Source organism: Drosophila sulfurigaster, chromosome X (genome assembly GCF_023558435.1).
Source record: "Drosophila sulfurigaster albostrigata strain 15112-1811.04 chromosome X, ASM2355843v2, whole genome shotgun sequence".
NCBI lineage: Eukaryota > Metazoa > Arthropoda > Insecta > Diptera > Drosophilidae > Drosophila > Drosophila sulfurigaster.
In genome coordinates this window covers 8,318,353-8,337,221 of record NC_084885.1, presented here as the reverse complement: position 1 = coordinate 8,337,221, position 18,869 = coordinate 8,318,353, and the positions used below count along the sequence as shown (strand labels likewise).

Here is an 18,869-nt window from a genome sequence, read left to right as displayed (position 1 = left end):
CGACGCCGACGCCGACGGCGACGCTGACAGCGATAGCGACAGCGACTAATAACTCTCGAAATTAATATGTGCTTAGCAGCGCCAACTAGCCATAAAAGTGATAGACATATTAACCCAGTACTCCACATTTCTCTAGCTAGACTCAACTGAGACGCCGTACAAAGTAGCAATTTTCAGCTTTGTTGCGTGTGGGAGACGAACACAAGTGAAATGCCAATGGGGAAGGAGAGAGACTAAGAGAGAGAGACAGAGAGAGAGAGAGGACAAGTTGTGGTTGTGTTGTCTATGTGGAATGGGTTTGTGTATTGGCATAAGTGAAGCATGCATGCCAGACACGCGAATGCGATAAAAACCGCTGTCGCTGCCGGCGTCGCTGTCGGCGTCGCGTCGCTGCTGCTGCTGCTGCTGGTGCCAAATTTAGTGGCCGCCATTGCATTCAAAGGAAGCGAAAACCAAAAGTGCTCTGGCTCTCAAGCTCTCACACTTATCGTTGTAGTTGTTGCTTATTTACGACACGGCTCGATCCCTCACAACACACACACACAACTACACAAAGTTTCCAATACCATTTGCACACACACACACACACACACACAAAAAACGAAGCAGAAAAAGAAAAACCTTTTTTATGCGCATACCCTGTAGGGCTAATTTTACAAAGGGTAGCAAATAGTAGATAAAAATTTGTTTTATATAATGCTATAATACCTGTATTTAAATAAATGTTTATATTGTCACATGACTCACCTGGAATGAAAGAAAAGAAAAGAAAAGAAAATATATATTTAATTAAACATGTTAAAAATTGGCACAGAGAGAGACAAATCTTAAATATTTATATACACATATTTATATGTATTTCTTTTCGTATTTAATATAAATTATATTTTAAAAATATATTTCAACAAATAGTAATATTTTCACATTTGCAAAAAATGTCCCGCCTTCGCAGCACTTACAGGGTGTGTATAACTCGAGTTACCTTAATTCGCAACAAGCTGTCTTTTTCTGCGCCGTTTGCATTACAAATTGAAAAACTGGTTTATGACTTGGCTAACTTTTGCTACGTGCACTGCCAAGCCGCATGTACATATAAATAAAAGCGAAACCTAAACCTAAAAACTGTTGCATGCTTTTAGGCTGCGAAATTATCAGACCCAAGCAAAGATTATTACACACGCTGGGCGGTCGGTCAGTCAGCGATTGCTCGATTGAACGGAGTGTGTGTGTCTGGGGGGTGGGGTGACAGGGGGGTGACAGGTAGTTAGGGTATTTGGGGTGCGGTTTAGACAGGTCGCTGCCTAATGGCTGCTGATCGGCTAAGCGGCTTAGCGGCTGCGTGTGCGTTGCGAACACGCGGCGCATTCCGGGAATGGGAAACAACCAAGCGGAAAGCTGCTTGAAACTTGCTTTCGAGTTTGAGTTGGCTTAGCAATACCCTCTAGAGGCAGACAGTGCAGATGCAGGGTATGCTGCGATATAGAGACCGATTGTGACAGGAATAAAAACTCAACAAAATACAATTTAGTATTACGAAAGCTTAGTAACAAACGCATTCCAAGAATCGAAAACGTCTAAATTTAGCAAATCAATCAAATTTGAAAGCCCTTTTATTTTAATTGTTGCTCTACTCGAAAATGGTCACATTAATAAAAGCTCATTCAGTATTAAATTCAATTTAGTATTAAAAAAGTGTTTAAGACCTACATATTTACAAACGCAATCCAAGAATAGGAAACGCCTAAATTTAGAAAATCAATCGAAGCTAAGCAAAAAACTGAATACAATTTTTAAAAAATTGTTTATCTACTTGAAAATGGTTGCATACAACACATTCTATATTAACAATAATGAAGTTCGTTAATAAGCAAATTAATTTTAACTTAAACTGGAAAATGCCTTGGAGTTATTTAATTAAATTATGCAATTTGCGGAAATTATTTTTGTAGTTTCAGCATAGTTAGCGTAAGAAATTAAGGAAGTACCTTTAGAGTTTCGTTTTAAATCATTGAAAATTCTTGTAATTTTCTTTTAGATACAAATAAAACGATCGCATAGAAATTTGCAGAAATTATTGAAGAAATACTTTTGCATTGGCAAAAACGTCAACTTACTACGGGACTTAGTAGCTTTCTCAGACAATCTGTCATATTTATATATACACATGGTATATTTTTTGTATTTACATTATTTTAGTATATTATAAAATTAATGCCACTCTTATTCAAAATGGTTAGCGGGTATTTCACAGTCGAGTCCATTCGACTGTAATTTTCTCACATTTGATTTTTGAAATATCTTAATTCTAAATTTTTGTTTCTTATCTTGAGTTAGGGAAAGAATATGCCAGCTTCGTCTTGACTAAAACCTCTTTAGCGCTGCTCTTAAATTTCTTGCCGGGATTATTCAGTTCAATGAGAATGCGTTGCGGCACGCGTGTCTGGATTCTGAATTCCATATCCTGCGCCACCTGACAATGCTCTTCTATCTCCCTCTCTCTCTCTCTCTCTATCTCCCTTCATGTGTGTGCGAGTGTGCGCGCGTGATAAATGGCTTTTATCTTTTTAAAGCACTTCAGTGCACGGCTTTTGCAATTTTTCCTCCAGCAACAAAAAGAACGAGCGCAAAAAAGGCTGCTGAATTTTTGGCGTCTGCTGCCAAAAAATTATCCAATGTAAGTGCCACGCCCACTCCAGTTGCAACAACGTGAGGCTAACACACACAAAAGTTGGCCGACAGCGTCAGCATCTGGCAACTGGCTGCCTTCCTTTCTTACCCCTTTCATTCCCTTTCTTTCCCTTTCTTCCCCACTCTTCAGCTTTCTTCAGCTGCCTCGCTGCAATTCGCCCTTTGTTGCCTTTTTTTTTTGCTTTTTCGCTTTTTCGGTACGTCGTCATTTTGTGTGCGTTATGAGCTAGTTAATTATGGTGTCTGATATTTTCCTAACGCTTTCGCCTTTTTGGGTTTTAGTTTGGTTTTTCGCTTTTGCTCACCTACACTCAATCTAATGAGGCATATTTGTGATGAATCCAGGGATGAGATGAATTTTTTTTGTTTGTCTCATTGTTTCACTCTCTAACTCTCTCTCTCTCTCTCTCTCTCTCTCTCTGTCTTTCTCTAGCAATGTCATTAAAACTGCTTAAAGCTCTACATCGTTTGTAACTTAATCGGAAGCGTTTTGATTAAAGCATATAATTAATCTAAAAGCTGTTTAAAGCTTTGTATTATACTTCACCTTTTTTAAAGCTTTCTCATTACAGCTTATAATTCTATTTAACACTTATTGTATGTATTTTTAAGCGTTTTAGATTAACTTTTTCAAAGTTTAGTTGTGGATTAAAATCACCTTTAAAGCTTTAACAATTTAAGATGCTTATTGAGTTCAAATTGAAGAATTATTTAGTCAATATATAAGTTTATTAAAGTTTATTATTCAAGCTGTTTAAAGCTCTCCATCATGTTCAAGCTCTCCATCATGTTCATCAGTAATTTGGCAAACTGTGCCAAACGATTTTTAATGAAAGGTCATAATGCTACTTAACATATTTTGGATGGATTTTCAAGCTTTTGTTGTTAGCTGCTTTTAAAGCTTAGCTGTGCAGCTTTCAAATGCTTTGGAAATTATTCTATAAATAAAAATTTAACGATTTTGAATACTATTTGCGTTCTAATTGAAGACATACTTAGTTAATATAAAGCTTTCAATTTACAACAGCTTACTAAGTTTACTAAGCAAAGCTGACCAGAAAACAGAGCTTACAAAGCTGCAAGAAAATACCTTTTCTGTTTTATTTATCTAGTTTAATTATCGAGAGGTATTCTAAAACTTGCAGCAATATTTTTTATTGATCCAGTTCACATGTCGGAAAAGTAATAAAAATCTTGCAGCTACCATTGAAGAGTAGCTTTAAAGCTTTATGAGCTTGACAAAGCTGCTATGTAGTTTTGCTTGCAGGTGATGTCAAAGTCGACTTGGAGGACAGCGCTAAATGTGAATTGGCCGACATGAGTCATCGCAGAAACTGCGCAAAACTTTTGATGGTGCTTATGAAATGCGTCGCAGCAGCTTCGCGTACACAACACAACATGACGATGATGGTGATGGTGATGGTGATGGTGATGAGGGGGGAGGAATGAAAGGGCGCCACTTGCTGCCACCGTTTGGTTCATTTTATCATTAATATTTAAGCGTCGTCGATTCAATCGATTGATGTAAAAAGACAAGGCAAGACGAGGGCCAAAGGATGTGTAGCATTAAACTTGCGAACTCTGAATGTGTGTGAGTGTGTGAGTGTGTGTGTTTGTGTGTGTGTGTGTGGCTAGGCAAGACAGCGGGAGTGAACAAGAGCGAATGAGTCTTAGAAAAGACAGCATCAAGTCAAATTGAAGTTGAATTTCCTCCGACGCGTTTAATGAGCGAAATGTAATTACTTAATTAGTGACTCACTCTAAGAGTGTGTGTGTGTGTGTCCATTAAAGCAGCTTAACGTTTAATGCTCAACTCGCATTTAAACTTGATTAGTTTTATGGCCCCGGGACTCGAACGAACTCCTCCTAATCACACACTGTGACTGACTTGTGGAGGAGGGGCGCCAAGCAAATCAAAATCCAATCAATGGACAGTTGGCATATTGATTGCCGCAGCCAGCAGGCATCCATTCCCCCCTCCCCCTGCCCACATGACGCCTCCCGAGAGGGGACGAAAACGCCGTGCGGCATGCATATAAAAATTTGTGATAAAAATATGTGTGTTGCCTACTTTTAAGCGCGCTCTTGTTTTATGCCTTAGTCGAGACAAGCACCCACAAGCAACGAGAGACAAAACATTTTGCATACTTTTAAGCGCGGCACATAAAATGCCACATTTTGACATAAACACCACAAAAATGAACGCAGCAACACCTGCGACGCAGCCGTCGCGACTGCGACTGCGACGACGACGACGACGACGACGAGAAAAGCAACAACAAATCAAAAGACGACGCAGACGGCAAACAGCAAACGGCTGTGTTCAGTGTAAATGACTGAGAGCAAAATGAGTGTGTGAGAGAGTGAGAGGAGGATGGTGGATGGGGTGTGGGAGGCAAGAGGCAGGCAGTTATGTCTAGTAAATAAATAAAAGCAATAAGCAGACAACAGAGACGACAGCAGGCGCCATAAGTAGGTGAGTCTCAAGCGCGGGAGCTGCACACAAACACACACACACACACACACACACACACACACACACACACACACCCATACACACTCACACAGACATCTTTATGTATGAAACAAAGCTGCGAAATTTTTTTTGCTTCTTTCTTTTGACTGAATTTTCTTTTATTTGGCTTGACGTTGCCCTTGAAACTCGATCAAGCAAATTGCGCGATTATATAATGACTGTCATCTGATACAAGCGAAATGAATAAACTGCATAAGTGAATAACTCAACTCAACTCAACTCAACTCAACACTTTAACTTTAACTACATTTCAAGTGGAAAATGTCCCACAGAAATCGTAGATAAATTTCAATTATTCTTATGATTGCAGTTGATCTGGATTTTTGTGATCTTTATCATGTGATTGATGGATTGTAAAGTATGTCGGAACTTGTCGCCGATCTATAATACATATAGCATATAAACATTTTTTCAGTTTGCAGCGCGTTAATATAAAGTTCATATGGAAATAGTAAGAGCGCTAAAGTTGAATGTGCTCGACTGCCAGATACCCTCTAGCGTTTTTCAATAAAAACGTGAAATATACCATCGAAAAACTGAAAAAAATATATCGAAGCTTTTGTTTGGTATATCAATATACCATATTGTATTGATGATATATAATACTATTCAATATATCAAACAAGGTCTTCTATATATTTTCTTAGGACATTCAAAATATACCATATGGTATTCATGGTACTTTAAATATATGGTATTCACTGTACATTTGGTATTTTGATAGACTATTCCATTTAAAATATACCAAATGGTATTCATGGTATATTTTGAATGCTATAATATATCAATATACCAAACAAAGGCTTAGATATATTTTCGTATATCAAAATATACAATAAATAACGATCCTAGGGGGTAGATTTCATAAAAACCTTCGTAATATAGTTAAATTGTGATAAAGTTTAATAAAATTGTAAACAACATTTTATATTTCGACATTTTAAAACTTCTTATTAGTTTATAGCTATTCATCAAATACCCTCTAATAACAAAGAGACAATACCGTTTAGATCAATCAACAATTACTAATACAAAAATTTGCTAAAAAGGCACAATATGCTGTACTTAGAAACAGTTTTGAACTATTTATAATTACCCTATACTAATCATAAATAGAAAACAAAAATATACCAAAAAAAAATAAAAGAAAAACAAATGTGAGAAATAAACAAAGAAGTTCACAGCTTGCGCTAGAGTTATCCCATTTAAAATGCCATTAAGATGTATTAAAAAACAAGAGAAGAGAACGCGAGGCAAATAAAGCAAATCAAGGCATCAAGTTAGGATATATCTTCCTGATATATGTGTGCGCTACAATCGTGAATGTCTTTTGCAAGAAATGTGCAAAAAGAATGTGCGTATGTGTGTGAGTGTGTGAGTGTGCGAGTGTGTGAAGTGTAAATGCAAATATGCTACATGCCACATCGTTGAAATACCTTCTGCAAGAGGCTATAAACATCTTAGCGTTTCGCCTGGATTACGATTACGAATTCCGGCAAAATGTTTGCCCCATGCCAACTGTCATACATATGTATATACGGGGGTTTTACAGGGTGTTTTTCGGAGACGAAGGGGAGGGGAAGGGAGGGGGTGACTAAGGTAGGCCAGTCTAAAGTCTGAGGCTGAGTGGATTACAAGAAGCGCGCGCCGCCAAACGAAAGTCTCGAGATCTATGTGCTTTTTATGTGCCTGCTCTTTGTATGGTGGGTCAGTGGAGGGGGGAGACGGGGGGCGTGGCAGTCAGGTGGGAGTTTTGAAAAACAACAGTCGGAATTCCCATGGTGTAAACTTTATTCTATTACCGACCGAGTTGCCAGCGAAAGGGAACAATTGAAAGTTTTCTTGCCAAACTCCTTGTCGAGCTTCAAGCTGCGGCTCTGCCGTTGTCTGTGGGAGGCGGGGGCGTCGCAAAAGGGGAGGCGTGGCGTGGCGCCACATTTATGGCGGGATTTGCAGTTGCGTTGCGTAGCTCCCGGAATTAGTTTGACTTGAGCAGCGAGACCATTAAAATGCTTTAAATTAGTTAAGAGCTCTGTGTACTTGTCTCTGTGTGTGTGTGTGTGTTTTCCCCTCGCTGCCCGCAATATTAATGCTGCGCCTTCTTCGTTTTCGAGTCGCGTCTGTCATGCTAAGCGCAGCTGCAACATTTCCAGCGCTAGGATTAACCTCGCTAGTCAGCTAATAATCCTCGCAAAGCTTCATCTCTCTTCCTCTCTCTCTCTCTCTCTCTCTTTCTTTCTGTCTCTCTATTGCTAAGCCTATTTCGCTCTCTCTCTCTTTCATTCTGCCTTTCTATCTCTGTCTTTTGGTTAAGTGGCTACTTGACAAGGCATTTGCCACTGTCCACTCAATGCGACACTTGTCACTTGACCAGGCAACTTCAAGCAAGCCACTCATCGGTGACTCGACTGTAAAGCCTTGTAAAATATCTACTATATACTATAAAAAATACTAAATACTAAATACATACTACAACTATCTGTTAAATATTTAATATATGTATATTAAGTGATGCTATTATTGTTAGAGTTATTCTTAGAACTAATTGTAAAATATCTATTATAAATATTATACTATTAAATATTATAATAATACTACATACTTCTATTATATACCATACACAATAGTATATACTAAAAAATATATTAAAACTATCTGTTAAATATCTAATATATCACTAGATTATGCTATTATTGTTGCAGTTATTCTTAGAGCTAAAATTTCTTAATTGAAATCTAAGAAATTATCGCCTAGCATTTCAGCTTTCGTTTTAGTAAAGTTACTTCCTAAAGTTGTATTGTAAGTTTTAAAATTACAGCCAATCTATTGAATTATGGATTAAAAGGAAAATACATATGACGAAATAAACCAAGATCAGAATTAAGAGTATTAAAGATTGAACGAACTAACTTATCAATGCTTAAGAGTAGCTAATAATACTTGTTATCTCAATATTAGGTTTATTTAGTATTCAAAGTTTGTGCTTAGTATTTATATTTGGTATTTCATATTTAGTGCTTAAATTAAAAAATTGTACTGTTCTTAAGTGAAAATGTGTAGTTGTAAAATCTCTCTAATAAAAACACGAAAATATAGTTTATAATATCAAATAAAAATACTGAGAGCTACATTATTAGTATTGACATATATACCAAATATAAAGTTTAGTATTTTATCCCAATTTAGTATTTCTTGCCAAATATAAATACTAAGTACACAATTTGTAGTATTTAATACTTAAATAATGTTTAGTTTTTGCATTTATTTAATCGACTCGGACTTTCTGGACATCCTAGATTGATTTACTAATTTCATAACCAATTAGGAAACATTTAGTCATTAACGCTATAGTTCATAGTTCACACATATTGGAACTCCTCTTTCATAACTAACTTCTCCAACAGCTAAAAATTCTTAAAAATATCATTACACTTAAATACATAACTTTGAATGTATTTTTAGCTCAACTTTCGACTGCGCAGTGTCATGAAGTCGTTCACACTTGCTACTCGTCAATATTTTTCGCTGTTTATGTTTATTCTGTCAGCGCCCTCAAACCCTTAAGACAATCGAGACTGAGCAACCCCTTTACGAAAATGCTCGGCACTTGGCTAACACTTCACACAATTAGCCCAAGTGTGTGGAGGAGGGAAAGAAGAGAGGAGGGGGAGTTGGAGTTAAGCGGATGAAGCAATAATTGTAGTAACAATGAGGCAAACGGAAAAGATGCTAATGGAAAGTGCAAACAACATATTAAACAATTAAACGGAAATTAGCACAAAATATTCACACATTTTGCTAATTGCCAAAGACAGCAATAGAGCGAGAAAGAGATGGCGGGTAGAAAGAGACAGAGATATAGAGAGTAAAACCACCTTTGGACTTCATTAATAAAGGACACGCCAGAATTCAGAGTTCATAAAGCAGGGCAGCGGAAAAGCCACGGAAAATGAGCGGAAATGAATGCAGGAAAATGTAGTCTATATATAGAATATATATAGTATATTCCAGATATAGATAACACTCTAATGAAGCAAAGCGTTCGCCCAACACGAACAAACAGGTAACAAGAGCCAAAAACAACTGAACGGAAATTTCGAGGCAAAAACCGGACGTGGCAAGTAACAAGCAGCAAGTGGCAAGCAGCAAGTGGCAAGTGGAACATGGGGCAACTTAAATATGCAAGACAGCGCGTGGCTGGGCGCAAAATGTGCCACCAAGGCAAGGCAAACCCTCCAGCAGCAACCCTGCCACACACACACACACACACACACAGAGAGAGAGAGACAGCCACAGCTGGGGCAGCATCGAGACGCACTTGCAACACACTTGCAGGCTCATCATCGACGTGCGGAACGAGGCAACAAGAAATTGATTTTATGCAACGGGTGCCCGCTAGTATATGGTTTGAACTTCTAGCCAACGATATGCTAAACCGCAAAAGAAATACGAGCTTCAATGTCTGACTCTGAGTGCGAGAGAGAGAGAGAGCAGGGAGAGAGAGAGCAGGGAGAGTGCGAGTGAGACAACAAGTGTGAGTGTCCTGCGAAGACAAGGCAAAGTGACATAAATAAAAGCCGTGACTATAAATCTAACCCATAAGCAGTTAAAGAGTCAGCCTCCCGGCACGTAGCGCACCCCTGAAAGTCTCCTTTCCCCAACTCTGGAAATTTACACACCTCTTTCTTTCTTTCTTACTTCTTTTTACGGAGGGGCCACCACATGCAGATAAATATGTAAATAGATACAACTTTGGATTATGTTTCGACACACAAAAGTGAAAAGCGTTTTACGCTGCCAGCTGTGAGAAGGGATCCAAAAAAAAAAAAGCGAAGGAATGGGAAGCTATCCAAGTTCTCCCCACTTCTTTGATTGATCTCATGACATTCACAATTCAAATGATGCCAGCGATTTCCACAACACTTGCTTGACTTTTGAATGCCAGAACACAAGTGCTCAATGGTTTAGCAGTTGGAGTGGAATGTTTATTTAACTTAGGTCCTTAGTTAACGCTTTTTGTTTTCCTATTTTAAGTTGGCTTGTTTATTGTTTATTCTCATCCATTAGCACTATATTTTAAAGATGTAATTTTCAGCTTAAATCGTTTAAATTTTTATCGCCTTGGCAGTTACTGAGTTCAGAAGTTGATGGACGAATATCGGAATATGTTTAAGGCTTAGCTCCTTGAGTACCCAAGTGATGTACCTCATTTTCCACAGAATTAGAGGATCTTCTAGATTTCTAGAGCAGTTCTGAAGCTCTTAGAGCAACCTTAATAGCTTCTTGACAGTTGCTGAGATTTATGCTATCTAAGGCCTCCTCAGACTTAAGCTTCTGAGATTAAGAAACTTAAATCTCATGTTGAGGATAAAGCACTTCACACAACCTTAGCATCTTTTTGGCAGTTACTGGAGCTTACGATTTCTAGGGCTACCTCAAATCTAAGCTTCTGAGATTCAGGATCTTAGAACTCAAATTGAAGATGGCTAGATAGCTCTTAGGTAAAGACATCCTAACTACTAACTCTCTACCTCTCTCTTTCATTCTCTGCTACTTACACAACTTATTTCCAACCCAAAAATATAATATAAAAGTTGATCGTGCTTTCCTTTAACCATTATCACAAATAACTTTATGTAATATATGCATTTTACTTTTTGTTTTCTAGATGCTTTCTAGGGCTTGGAATTTTGTAATCATCCTTCTCTGACCTCAATCCAGAATTTCTCTTCAGTCTCCCAACTGACCTAAAATGCAAAAATGTCTAACCCAAAACTAACTAACTAGTTGTCTAGTTGGCCCGACTCAAGACCACAATCCCGGCCAGTTAATTGCTAATTGTAAAGGCATTTTGTGTATCTAATTCCACAACCGAAAAAAGCCATTAAGTCAGGCTAACATTCCATTCCATTGGCGTTGCAACAAAACCACTCCAAGGACGTGGGCGAGGACAAGAAAGAGAAGGAGGAGACAACTACCTGTAGCCCCGTTTGCCGTATTTTATGGCCCAACCCCAACCCAAACCCACGTTTCCTCCCCCCCGATGAAAACTATGTTGTTTGTCATTTGCCGTATCAAAATCAATCGAAGCCAGCACAGAAAAACAATGGCAACAAAAAAAAAAAAAGAAAACACGAAAGTGAAATGGGGGAAAAAAAGGAAAACATAGGCCTAGAAAAAAGAGAAGTCGGAGCAAACCCTAAAACCATCAAAGAGACGTTGAAATTTTATGAGCCCGCAAGGGTCACATTAAAACGCATGTTATACTACTGTATCGAAGTCTGGGGGAACAGGTTTTTCGATCGAAAGCTAAGGGTGGGATGGGTTTGGGGTGATAGCAGAGATACGAGTATTGGCGCACACATAGATACAACTGATAAGGTCGCTCGACTGGCATTTTAATAGACTTGCGTCGTGCTTCTTGTTTTTCTCCGTGTTTACAGTGTGTCTCGTCGCTGGCTGTACGCCAAGGGTTTGAGACAGCTTCTCTAGCGATTCGCACTCATTCTCCCCCCTCTCTCACTCTCTCTCCCCCATGTTTCTCTCTCTGTCGCAACGCAGTGACAATGGCTCGTGACAAAAACAGCGACCACGTAGACAAGTTAGCATTGAATTCTGGTTGCAGGTTTCTTCTTCTTCTGACCAAACATGCAGCTGACAAGTCTTAAAGGACTCAACTTGAACTTGTCATTTGCTTAAAGACTTAATGACATTATGTCGACAAGTCTCGACGGAATTTGTGAAGCTTAAATGCAATCGATGTGGTTGAAAGAATTTCTTGACACACTTGTGGTTTCTTGGGATACTAAAATATCTAATCTATCTATTAAAATATCTAATCAAATATCAAATAAATTGAAATTAGGATTTTTGAGGGTTGGGTTGAGATTTTTTGAAACAATTCCTAAACTTTAATTCTTAGATCACAAATACAGGCAAAAGAGTTCCTAAAGACCATTTCAGAGATAAAACTGAAGGAGGCAATTGAAAGAGGCTCTAGCCTTAATCATTCTGTATTCGATAACTGAGATCCCAAGACTTTACAACAAGAAACAAGTAAGAAAGCTACAATCGAGTGTGTGATATACCCGAAATTAATATACCTCAATAATATTTAAATATACTAAAGGCTAAGTTAAGTCATTTTACAGACTGTAAATCTAGCAAAAAAAAAACTTCCCGAAGACGCCTTCGGACAGAAAGCTGAAAAAGACAGTGGAAAGAGATACTAAAAGGCAGTGGAAAAAGGAAATAACTTAACAAGCAACAAAATTTAAACTGATGCCTAATTTCTTCAACTCAATATTAAGATTCTTGTATTTAATATACATCACAATTAAACAATAATACTAGATTTGTTGTGCTACACTAGGACAACTCTTCATCGATAGAATTTTGTTAGGAATTGTGCCACCAATTGCATATTTAATAATGGATCATCAACTTGCTACTTTTGCGGCCACAACACACTCGTCATGCAGCTCGTTGGCCTCCTCGCCAGCTGTGATTGCCGGCAACCAGTGGAAACCTGCCGCATTCTTACATCTTGCCGCCTGTTGTTGTAGTTCATCTTCTTCTTCTTCTTCTTCGTCTTGTTGCACGTTGCAAGCATTGAAATTGTCGCCAAATTTGTGCCAGTTTTTGGCCAATTTAATCAACTGTTGCGTATATACAGGCAACTTTTGCGCCAATTGGCAAGCTTCCCTCACGCTCAGATCATAACATTTCCTCACTTTGGATTTGGTTAGTTGACGCATCGGTTCAAGGCCATGGGAGATGCGTTCACAGAGTTTATCGGAGGCATCTGTGTTGCCCCAAATGCCCACGCGATTGGTAAAATAAATTGCCAGGGTTAAGGCCGCGGTGCGGGCCACTAAGCTGCTCAACATTTTGCTAGGAACAAAACAAACAAACGTGTTATGCAAAAAAGAAGTAAACAACGACAAACAAAATTCACGAAAATTGAACAATTTTGCAAATAAACTCCATTTAAAACTGAACATCGATAACTGAAAACTGAACAGACGACCTTAAAGGAGAGAAGCAAAACAAAGCAACTACTGCGATCGAAACTATAATAAAACATTTTGCCACCACATACGGAAAAGCGAGACAAAAAAGGAAGCCTCGGAATGCGCTTTAATGTTCCCACATTCTGTGGCGTCGTCCACATAAAAGGGGTTTCACCACAATTGGGCAGCCAGAGCAAATATCCTCGCTAACACAACAGCGAAACAATGGAATTGGAAAACGAAACGAATGCTTGATGTTCTTTGCCGAGAAGGAGTCCAGAAAGTTGGAAACATATTTCCTATAAAAATGGAAATTTGTAGAGGGGAATTTAGTTTAATTTTCCATCCGTCTGTCCACGGCTTTAGTCACTTATCGTTTGCAAACTAAATGAGTTAGCTACTTTAAATGTGTCACGCAGCGAAACTATATAATGACTATTTAAATGTGAAGCTAAGTTTAAGAGAATTTTTTTGGAGGGAAATGTAGTTTAGTTTTCCATCCGTCTGCCTGTCTGTCCACGGCTTTAGTTACTTATAGTTTGTAAACTAAATGAGTTGGCTACTTTAAATTTGTCACATAGATTGCTCTATAGTAAAACTATATAACGATTACATAAAGTTGAGGCTAAGATTATTTTTCCAACCGTCCGTCCGTCTGTCCGCCTGCTTAGGTTTCTGAAATCTACCACAAAGATTGCTGATGGGGATAGTTATTTAAAAATGATAAGGTTATTTAGTATAAATAATAATAAAAAATAAAACAAACAGCAAAGTTTTAAATGAATCCAAATAAGCACAACCATAATAAGTTAAATAGGTCAAAGCGTACTGTCAACTAATAGACCCCAATGCAAAGAGTGTATAAAGCGAGCCACTATCAAAGCTGGGTGCGAATATAAAAAACAGCATGAAACAGTCAAGCAAACGGTTAACCAATGGAACAACAGCCTCCCCAACCCTACCACGCGACCCGCAGACACTTCCCACACTCGGGTGGCACGAAAAAAGCGTAGCCAAACAACAAGTGAGTAAAAATCTAATCCATTACTCAAACCCGCAAAAGGCAAAAGTAATGGTGGAAAGCAAGGAATGATGGGGAGCAAAGGGGTGAGAAAAAACAAGCGGAGGATGCTACCAAAAGCGGCGTAAATCTTTTGTAACGTTTTAGTGTCCCTTTTGTTACTGTTCTCTCGTTGTTGTTGTTGTTCTTTTTCTTGTTGGTTGAAGATGAGCTCCGACACCAAAAAAAAAAAAGAAACCAGAGAATATAGGAAAAAGCCGAGCGAATGCTCAATTGAATGAGTCCGGTCTAGTGCTACGTGTGGCATATGTGGCACGTCGATGCGGAAACGGAAATAAAACTGCAATTTGGCCGACCAGTTGAATGTCATTCAGCCACAGCGTTGCGAATCGAGTCGATTCGATGGTCCAGCTATCCTTTTGTCCCTCCGTGTTTTTTTTTTTTTTGTAGTTTTGGCTGCTGGCCGAGACGTGCGAATGTTTTGCGGCAACTTTGGCATCATCATCATCTCTCCCCCCGGAGTTGAAGTGCGAGTTCATTTTTGGCTGAAACTCTGAGCTGAGTTGGCCCTTTTTAATTTTCACAACTTTTGACCCAAATTCATTTGTCACACCAACAACAAACAACAAAAAAAAAGAGTGAAAAAATGTGTGTAGGCGGCCATGCGGCAAAGTCAACATTGTCAGAGCACAAAAAAAAAAAAAAGGGGTTCAATGGGTTCAAAGTTTATATAAATAACTAATAGTGTTGTCGCAAAGCGGCTGCAGAGTGTATTCATTTGTGACTCATAAAGTGCACAAGCAAATGTCACATGCTCAAGTTTTTGGCCACAGTGCAAAAGTTTTCCAGATTGCCTACGCAACTTTGCCAAATTAAATAGTTATAGCGATTAACTGAGCTAAACTAAAATCCTAAATAAACTTTGAACGTTGTGTGTGGGCATAGAAATAAATTGAAAAGGTCTTGAGTGAAGTTTGGCAACAGCGCAGCTTTTTGAAGTAATTATATAGGCTTGGAACTTGCACACCAAACAAGAAATTACTGTGAAATTGGAATTATGTATAAGCTATGCAAAAGAAAATGATGCCGATGTAAAGTTCAAGTTTAATTGCAAAGTTTGGTAAGAACACAAAATGTTGATTATATAGAAATTACTTTACTTTTATAGTTTTGAAGTTTGGCAACGACGCAAAGCTACTAGACAATCAATAATTTTGCCACTTAAGAAGTCGGACAACATTTCAAAATATGCTAAAAAATCTGGCAACAAGGTAACGACTTCGACAATTAAACTGCAATTGGAAAAGCATAAATTTTGGCAAGGCCGCAGAAAACCTTGAAAGGTGTATTCTGAAAAGTTTAACCACATTTCAACCAAACAGTCTCTGACAACACTCAAACATAACTGTGAACTAATTGACAGTCGCCTTCTAGAAAAACTGTTTGACATGAATGTAAAGTGAGCTGAAGTTTGAAAACAATGCAAATGTGGCTGCATGTTTGACAACAATGGGAAATTGCACTAAAGTTTTTTTGCCATCACTCACAAATGTCTGTCTGTGTTGAACAATTAATGCAAATTTTGCTTCAACAACTAACATTTAGTGGCATGTACAGTCACGTTGGCTAATGAGCTTTAAGCTGTGATGAAGAGGGCGGGGCTTAAAGCCTCATAAAATCCCTTATGGCCACAAATATTTTGTTGGCTGGCATTCAAGCTTAATAGACGGAAATTAAATCAAGATTTGCGTGCTTCAACAACAAACAGAACAACGTATGCAAAAAAACACCAAAAACGACAACGGAAACGGAAATGGACAAACGTGCAAGAGGGAAAGCGGGAAAGAGGGAAAGAATGAGTGGCCAAACGAAAAGGGAAATTTGAGTCGAGGAATTTGCATATTTGTCGCTAGGACAAATCCTCCACTCATTTTCATTCAAACTCACACATTTTTGGCCATGAAAATGAAAATATGTGCGAGCCAGTTTGCTGGTAGTTTTTTCCGTCCGTCTTTTATTTTCCATTTGTTGTTAGCTTTTTGTGGCGAGACTAAGAAAAATGTGTGTGTGTGAGGTTATAAAAAGCGCAAGTGTAATTAGTGTGAGGCTTAACGTGGCTAAACAAAAACTGGCTGCGTTGTGCTTTGGCTTAGTGTGGGCTAAAACCCAAAAAACCCGAGACCGCAGTGCAAAATCCCCAAAAATAAGAAAAAACATTGCTGTAGCCAGACCAGTTTTAAGCCGCACAGAGAGCGTGAGAGAGAGAGAGAGCGAGAGAGAGAGAGCCGGCTCAACTATTGCCAAATTGCAATTTGAATAGTCGCGAACTTTTATAGAGAGGTTCTATGTATTTTTCTGTTGCATCAACTTGCTGCTGCGGCTGCTGCTGCTGCAACTTGCAACTGTCGTCTCGTTGCCTGATAAATCGCTGGCGCATTATTTACGAGCTGGCGTTCTTCAGTCTTTCTGACGTGTATTTTATGCATGGTTACTTTTTATGGCCGGCACCCATGACGTATGCGTGATATGGCATGACGCTCCCAGTTGCGGGCAGCAAACAAATGTCTTTGCTTTAGCAAATTGTGCAACGGCCTTGGCAGTCCACAAAAAACACAACAAGCAAATAAAATACATTGTCTGTGAATTATGAACACATTTAAGTTTGCCATTTTATGGGGAAGCAACAAATGAGCATATGAAATATAAAGTAAAGTACAATAAAATAGCTGATGGATTTAAGTGATGATTATACTAAAAGTAGTTAAAATAAACATACTTTTGCTGTATGATTTAATAAAAAAAAACTAATAATAAATAACTTATATATGTATATATATAATATATATATATAATATATATAATAATATATAATAATAACTAATAATAATAAATATGGTAATACAAAATGAATAAAAAAAGAAGATAAAAAAATAAATTATCAAAAAAATAAGTAAACAATTTTAGATAATGAATATTATGTATTCTTAACAGAATTATATGTTTAATACAAAAAAAAACAAGTATGAAGGCCCACTTCCCATTTCAAATATCCCAAATTAATATAGCGCAAAAATACTGAAATTATATCAAAGACTATTTTTGGTATATTGATATAGTACTACGTTCAAAAAATACCATACAATACAAAATTATACCAAATTGTGAGCAAAATTGATATATCGCGAAATACTAAAATATGACAATATTTATATATACATACATACAATATGCATATATGAGTAAAAATATACCAAAATATACCATATATTTACATTTAAGGGTCTTTCTATTTTTTACCATGCATTTTCTGCAGGTACAAAGTTATAATACCTTTCAACCCTATGTGCACAGTATAAAACTAATAAACAATTATAAACTATCAAAGAAAAAGCATTATAATTAAAAAGACAATCATTATAAATCAATTATTCACTTGCAGCAGCAAAAGTTTTTATTGTGTTTAAAATTGCTTCAATTTTGTTTATTTAAACAACAATGCAAAGCAGTTCAATAAAACAATAAAAAACGATTCAATTGATGCGTGATACAATGTGCAACAAAAACCATTTCACATTCAGTTCAAAACTAATTGTAATATCAACGAGCGAGATGCTGGGCAGAAGAAATTGCTGCTGCAGTTGATGGACATGCAAAATACATCCATCAGGCATTAACATTCAACTTTAACAATGATCTTGTTTATGAAGCAGTCAATTGGCTTTAATGGCATACGAAACTTCCGGTAATCAATACTTGACGATTTGCAATAGCATTTCATTTTGTTATTGTTTATGCACAGCAAGAAGAATAAGAACAACAACAACAACAACACCTAGAAACTTTAATGAGTGTTGCGTGCATGGACCTCATCATCAAATGTGGCCTTGATGCGAGGGTAAACAATAAGAATCGAGGTCTTTGGCTGCAATCGAATTGAAAACGAATTGAAATGCATCGAACAGAAATAGTAACAACTCAACGAAGGGCTGCCAAATAGCGAGTGGGCGGGGGGAAAGACAGAGAAAGGCGACAAGCGGGGCAAGAGCAAGGGCAAGGGCAGGCCAAAGAGTGAGAAAGAGTGAGAGAGAGAGGAAGGAGAAGGGGAGCACACAGCGCCGACTGCGACTGAGAGTGAGAGCAAAGTCTTTTGATTTATGCGCTGCAATTAATTTTTTGCGCATTTTCATACCCTGCATTGGCGTGGCTAAAGCGGGTATATTAGTTGAGAAAGCATAAAAATAGAAGATGCCTTAAAGGTCTTAGTCATTCTAATAATGAATTGTATTCGTTATTTCAATAAAATAATAATACTAACATTTTCATGTTGTGCTATAAAATTGAATTACTTTATAGAAATTTGCTGCCAATATAATGCAATGAAGTAAGCTAAAGGGAACAAGTATCCAACACACTTTTAGTGAATTTATCAATGCAAAACATAAAGAAATCTTACAAACTAAATTTGATAAAGATCGATTTAAATTCTATTATTCACAAAACTATTTTCGTAAGCGCAATGTGAGAAAAGTTTGTGAAAAGAAATGCAAAAGAAAAAAATGTTGGTTAAGTATAGTAAAATTCTTATTAAGTTCGGTTCTAAATAATTTATACA

The 18,869-nt window shown here is 37.6% G+C and overlaps 2 protein-coding genes across 3 annotated transcripts in view; both read right to left on the bottom strand.

Annotated features, from left to right (window-relative positions):
* Window positions 1-18,869, bottom strand: part of LOC133849417 (protein sprint) — a 137,678-nt gene that overhangs the window by 88,026 nt on the left and 30,783 nt on the right. The window lies entirely within an intron of this gene.
* Window positions 12,499-13,248, bottom strand: LOC133849418 (uncharacterized). The gene has a single exon (XM_062285484.1). It carries the CDS (start codon window positions 13,225-13,227, stop codon window positions 12,664-12,666), a length of 564 nt encoding a protein of 187 aa, XP_062141468.1. The 5' UTR covers window positions 13,228-13,248; the 3' UTR covers window positions 12,499-12,663.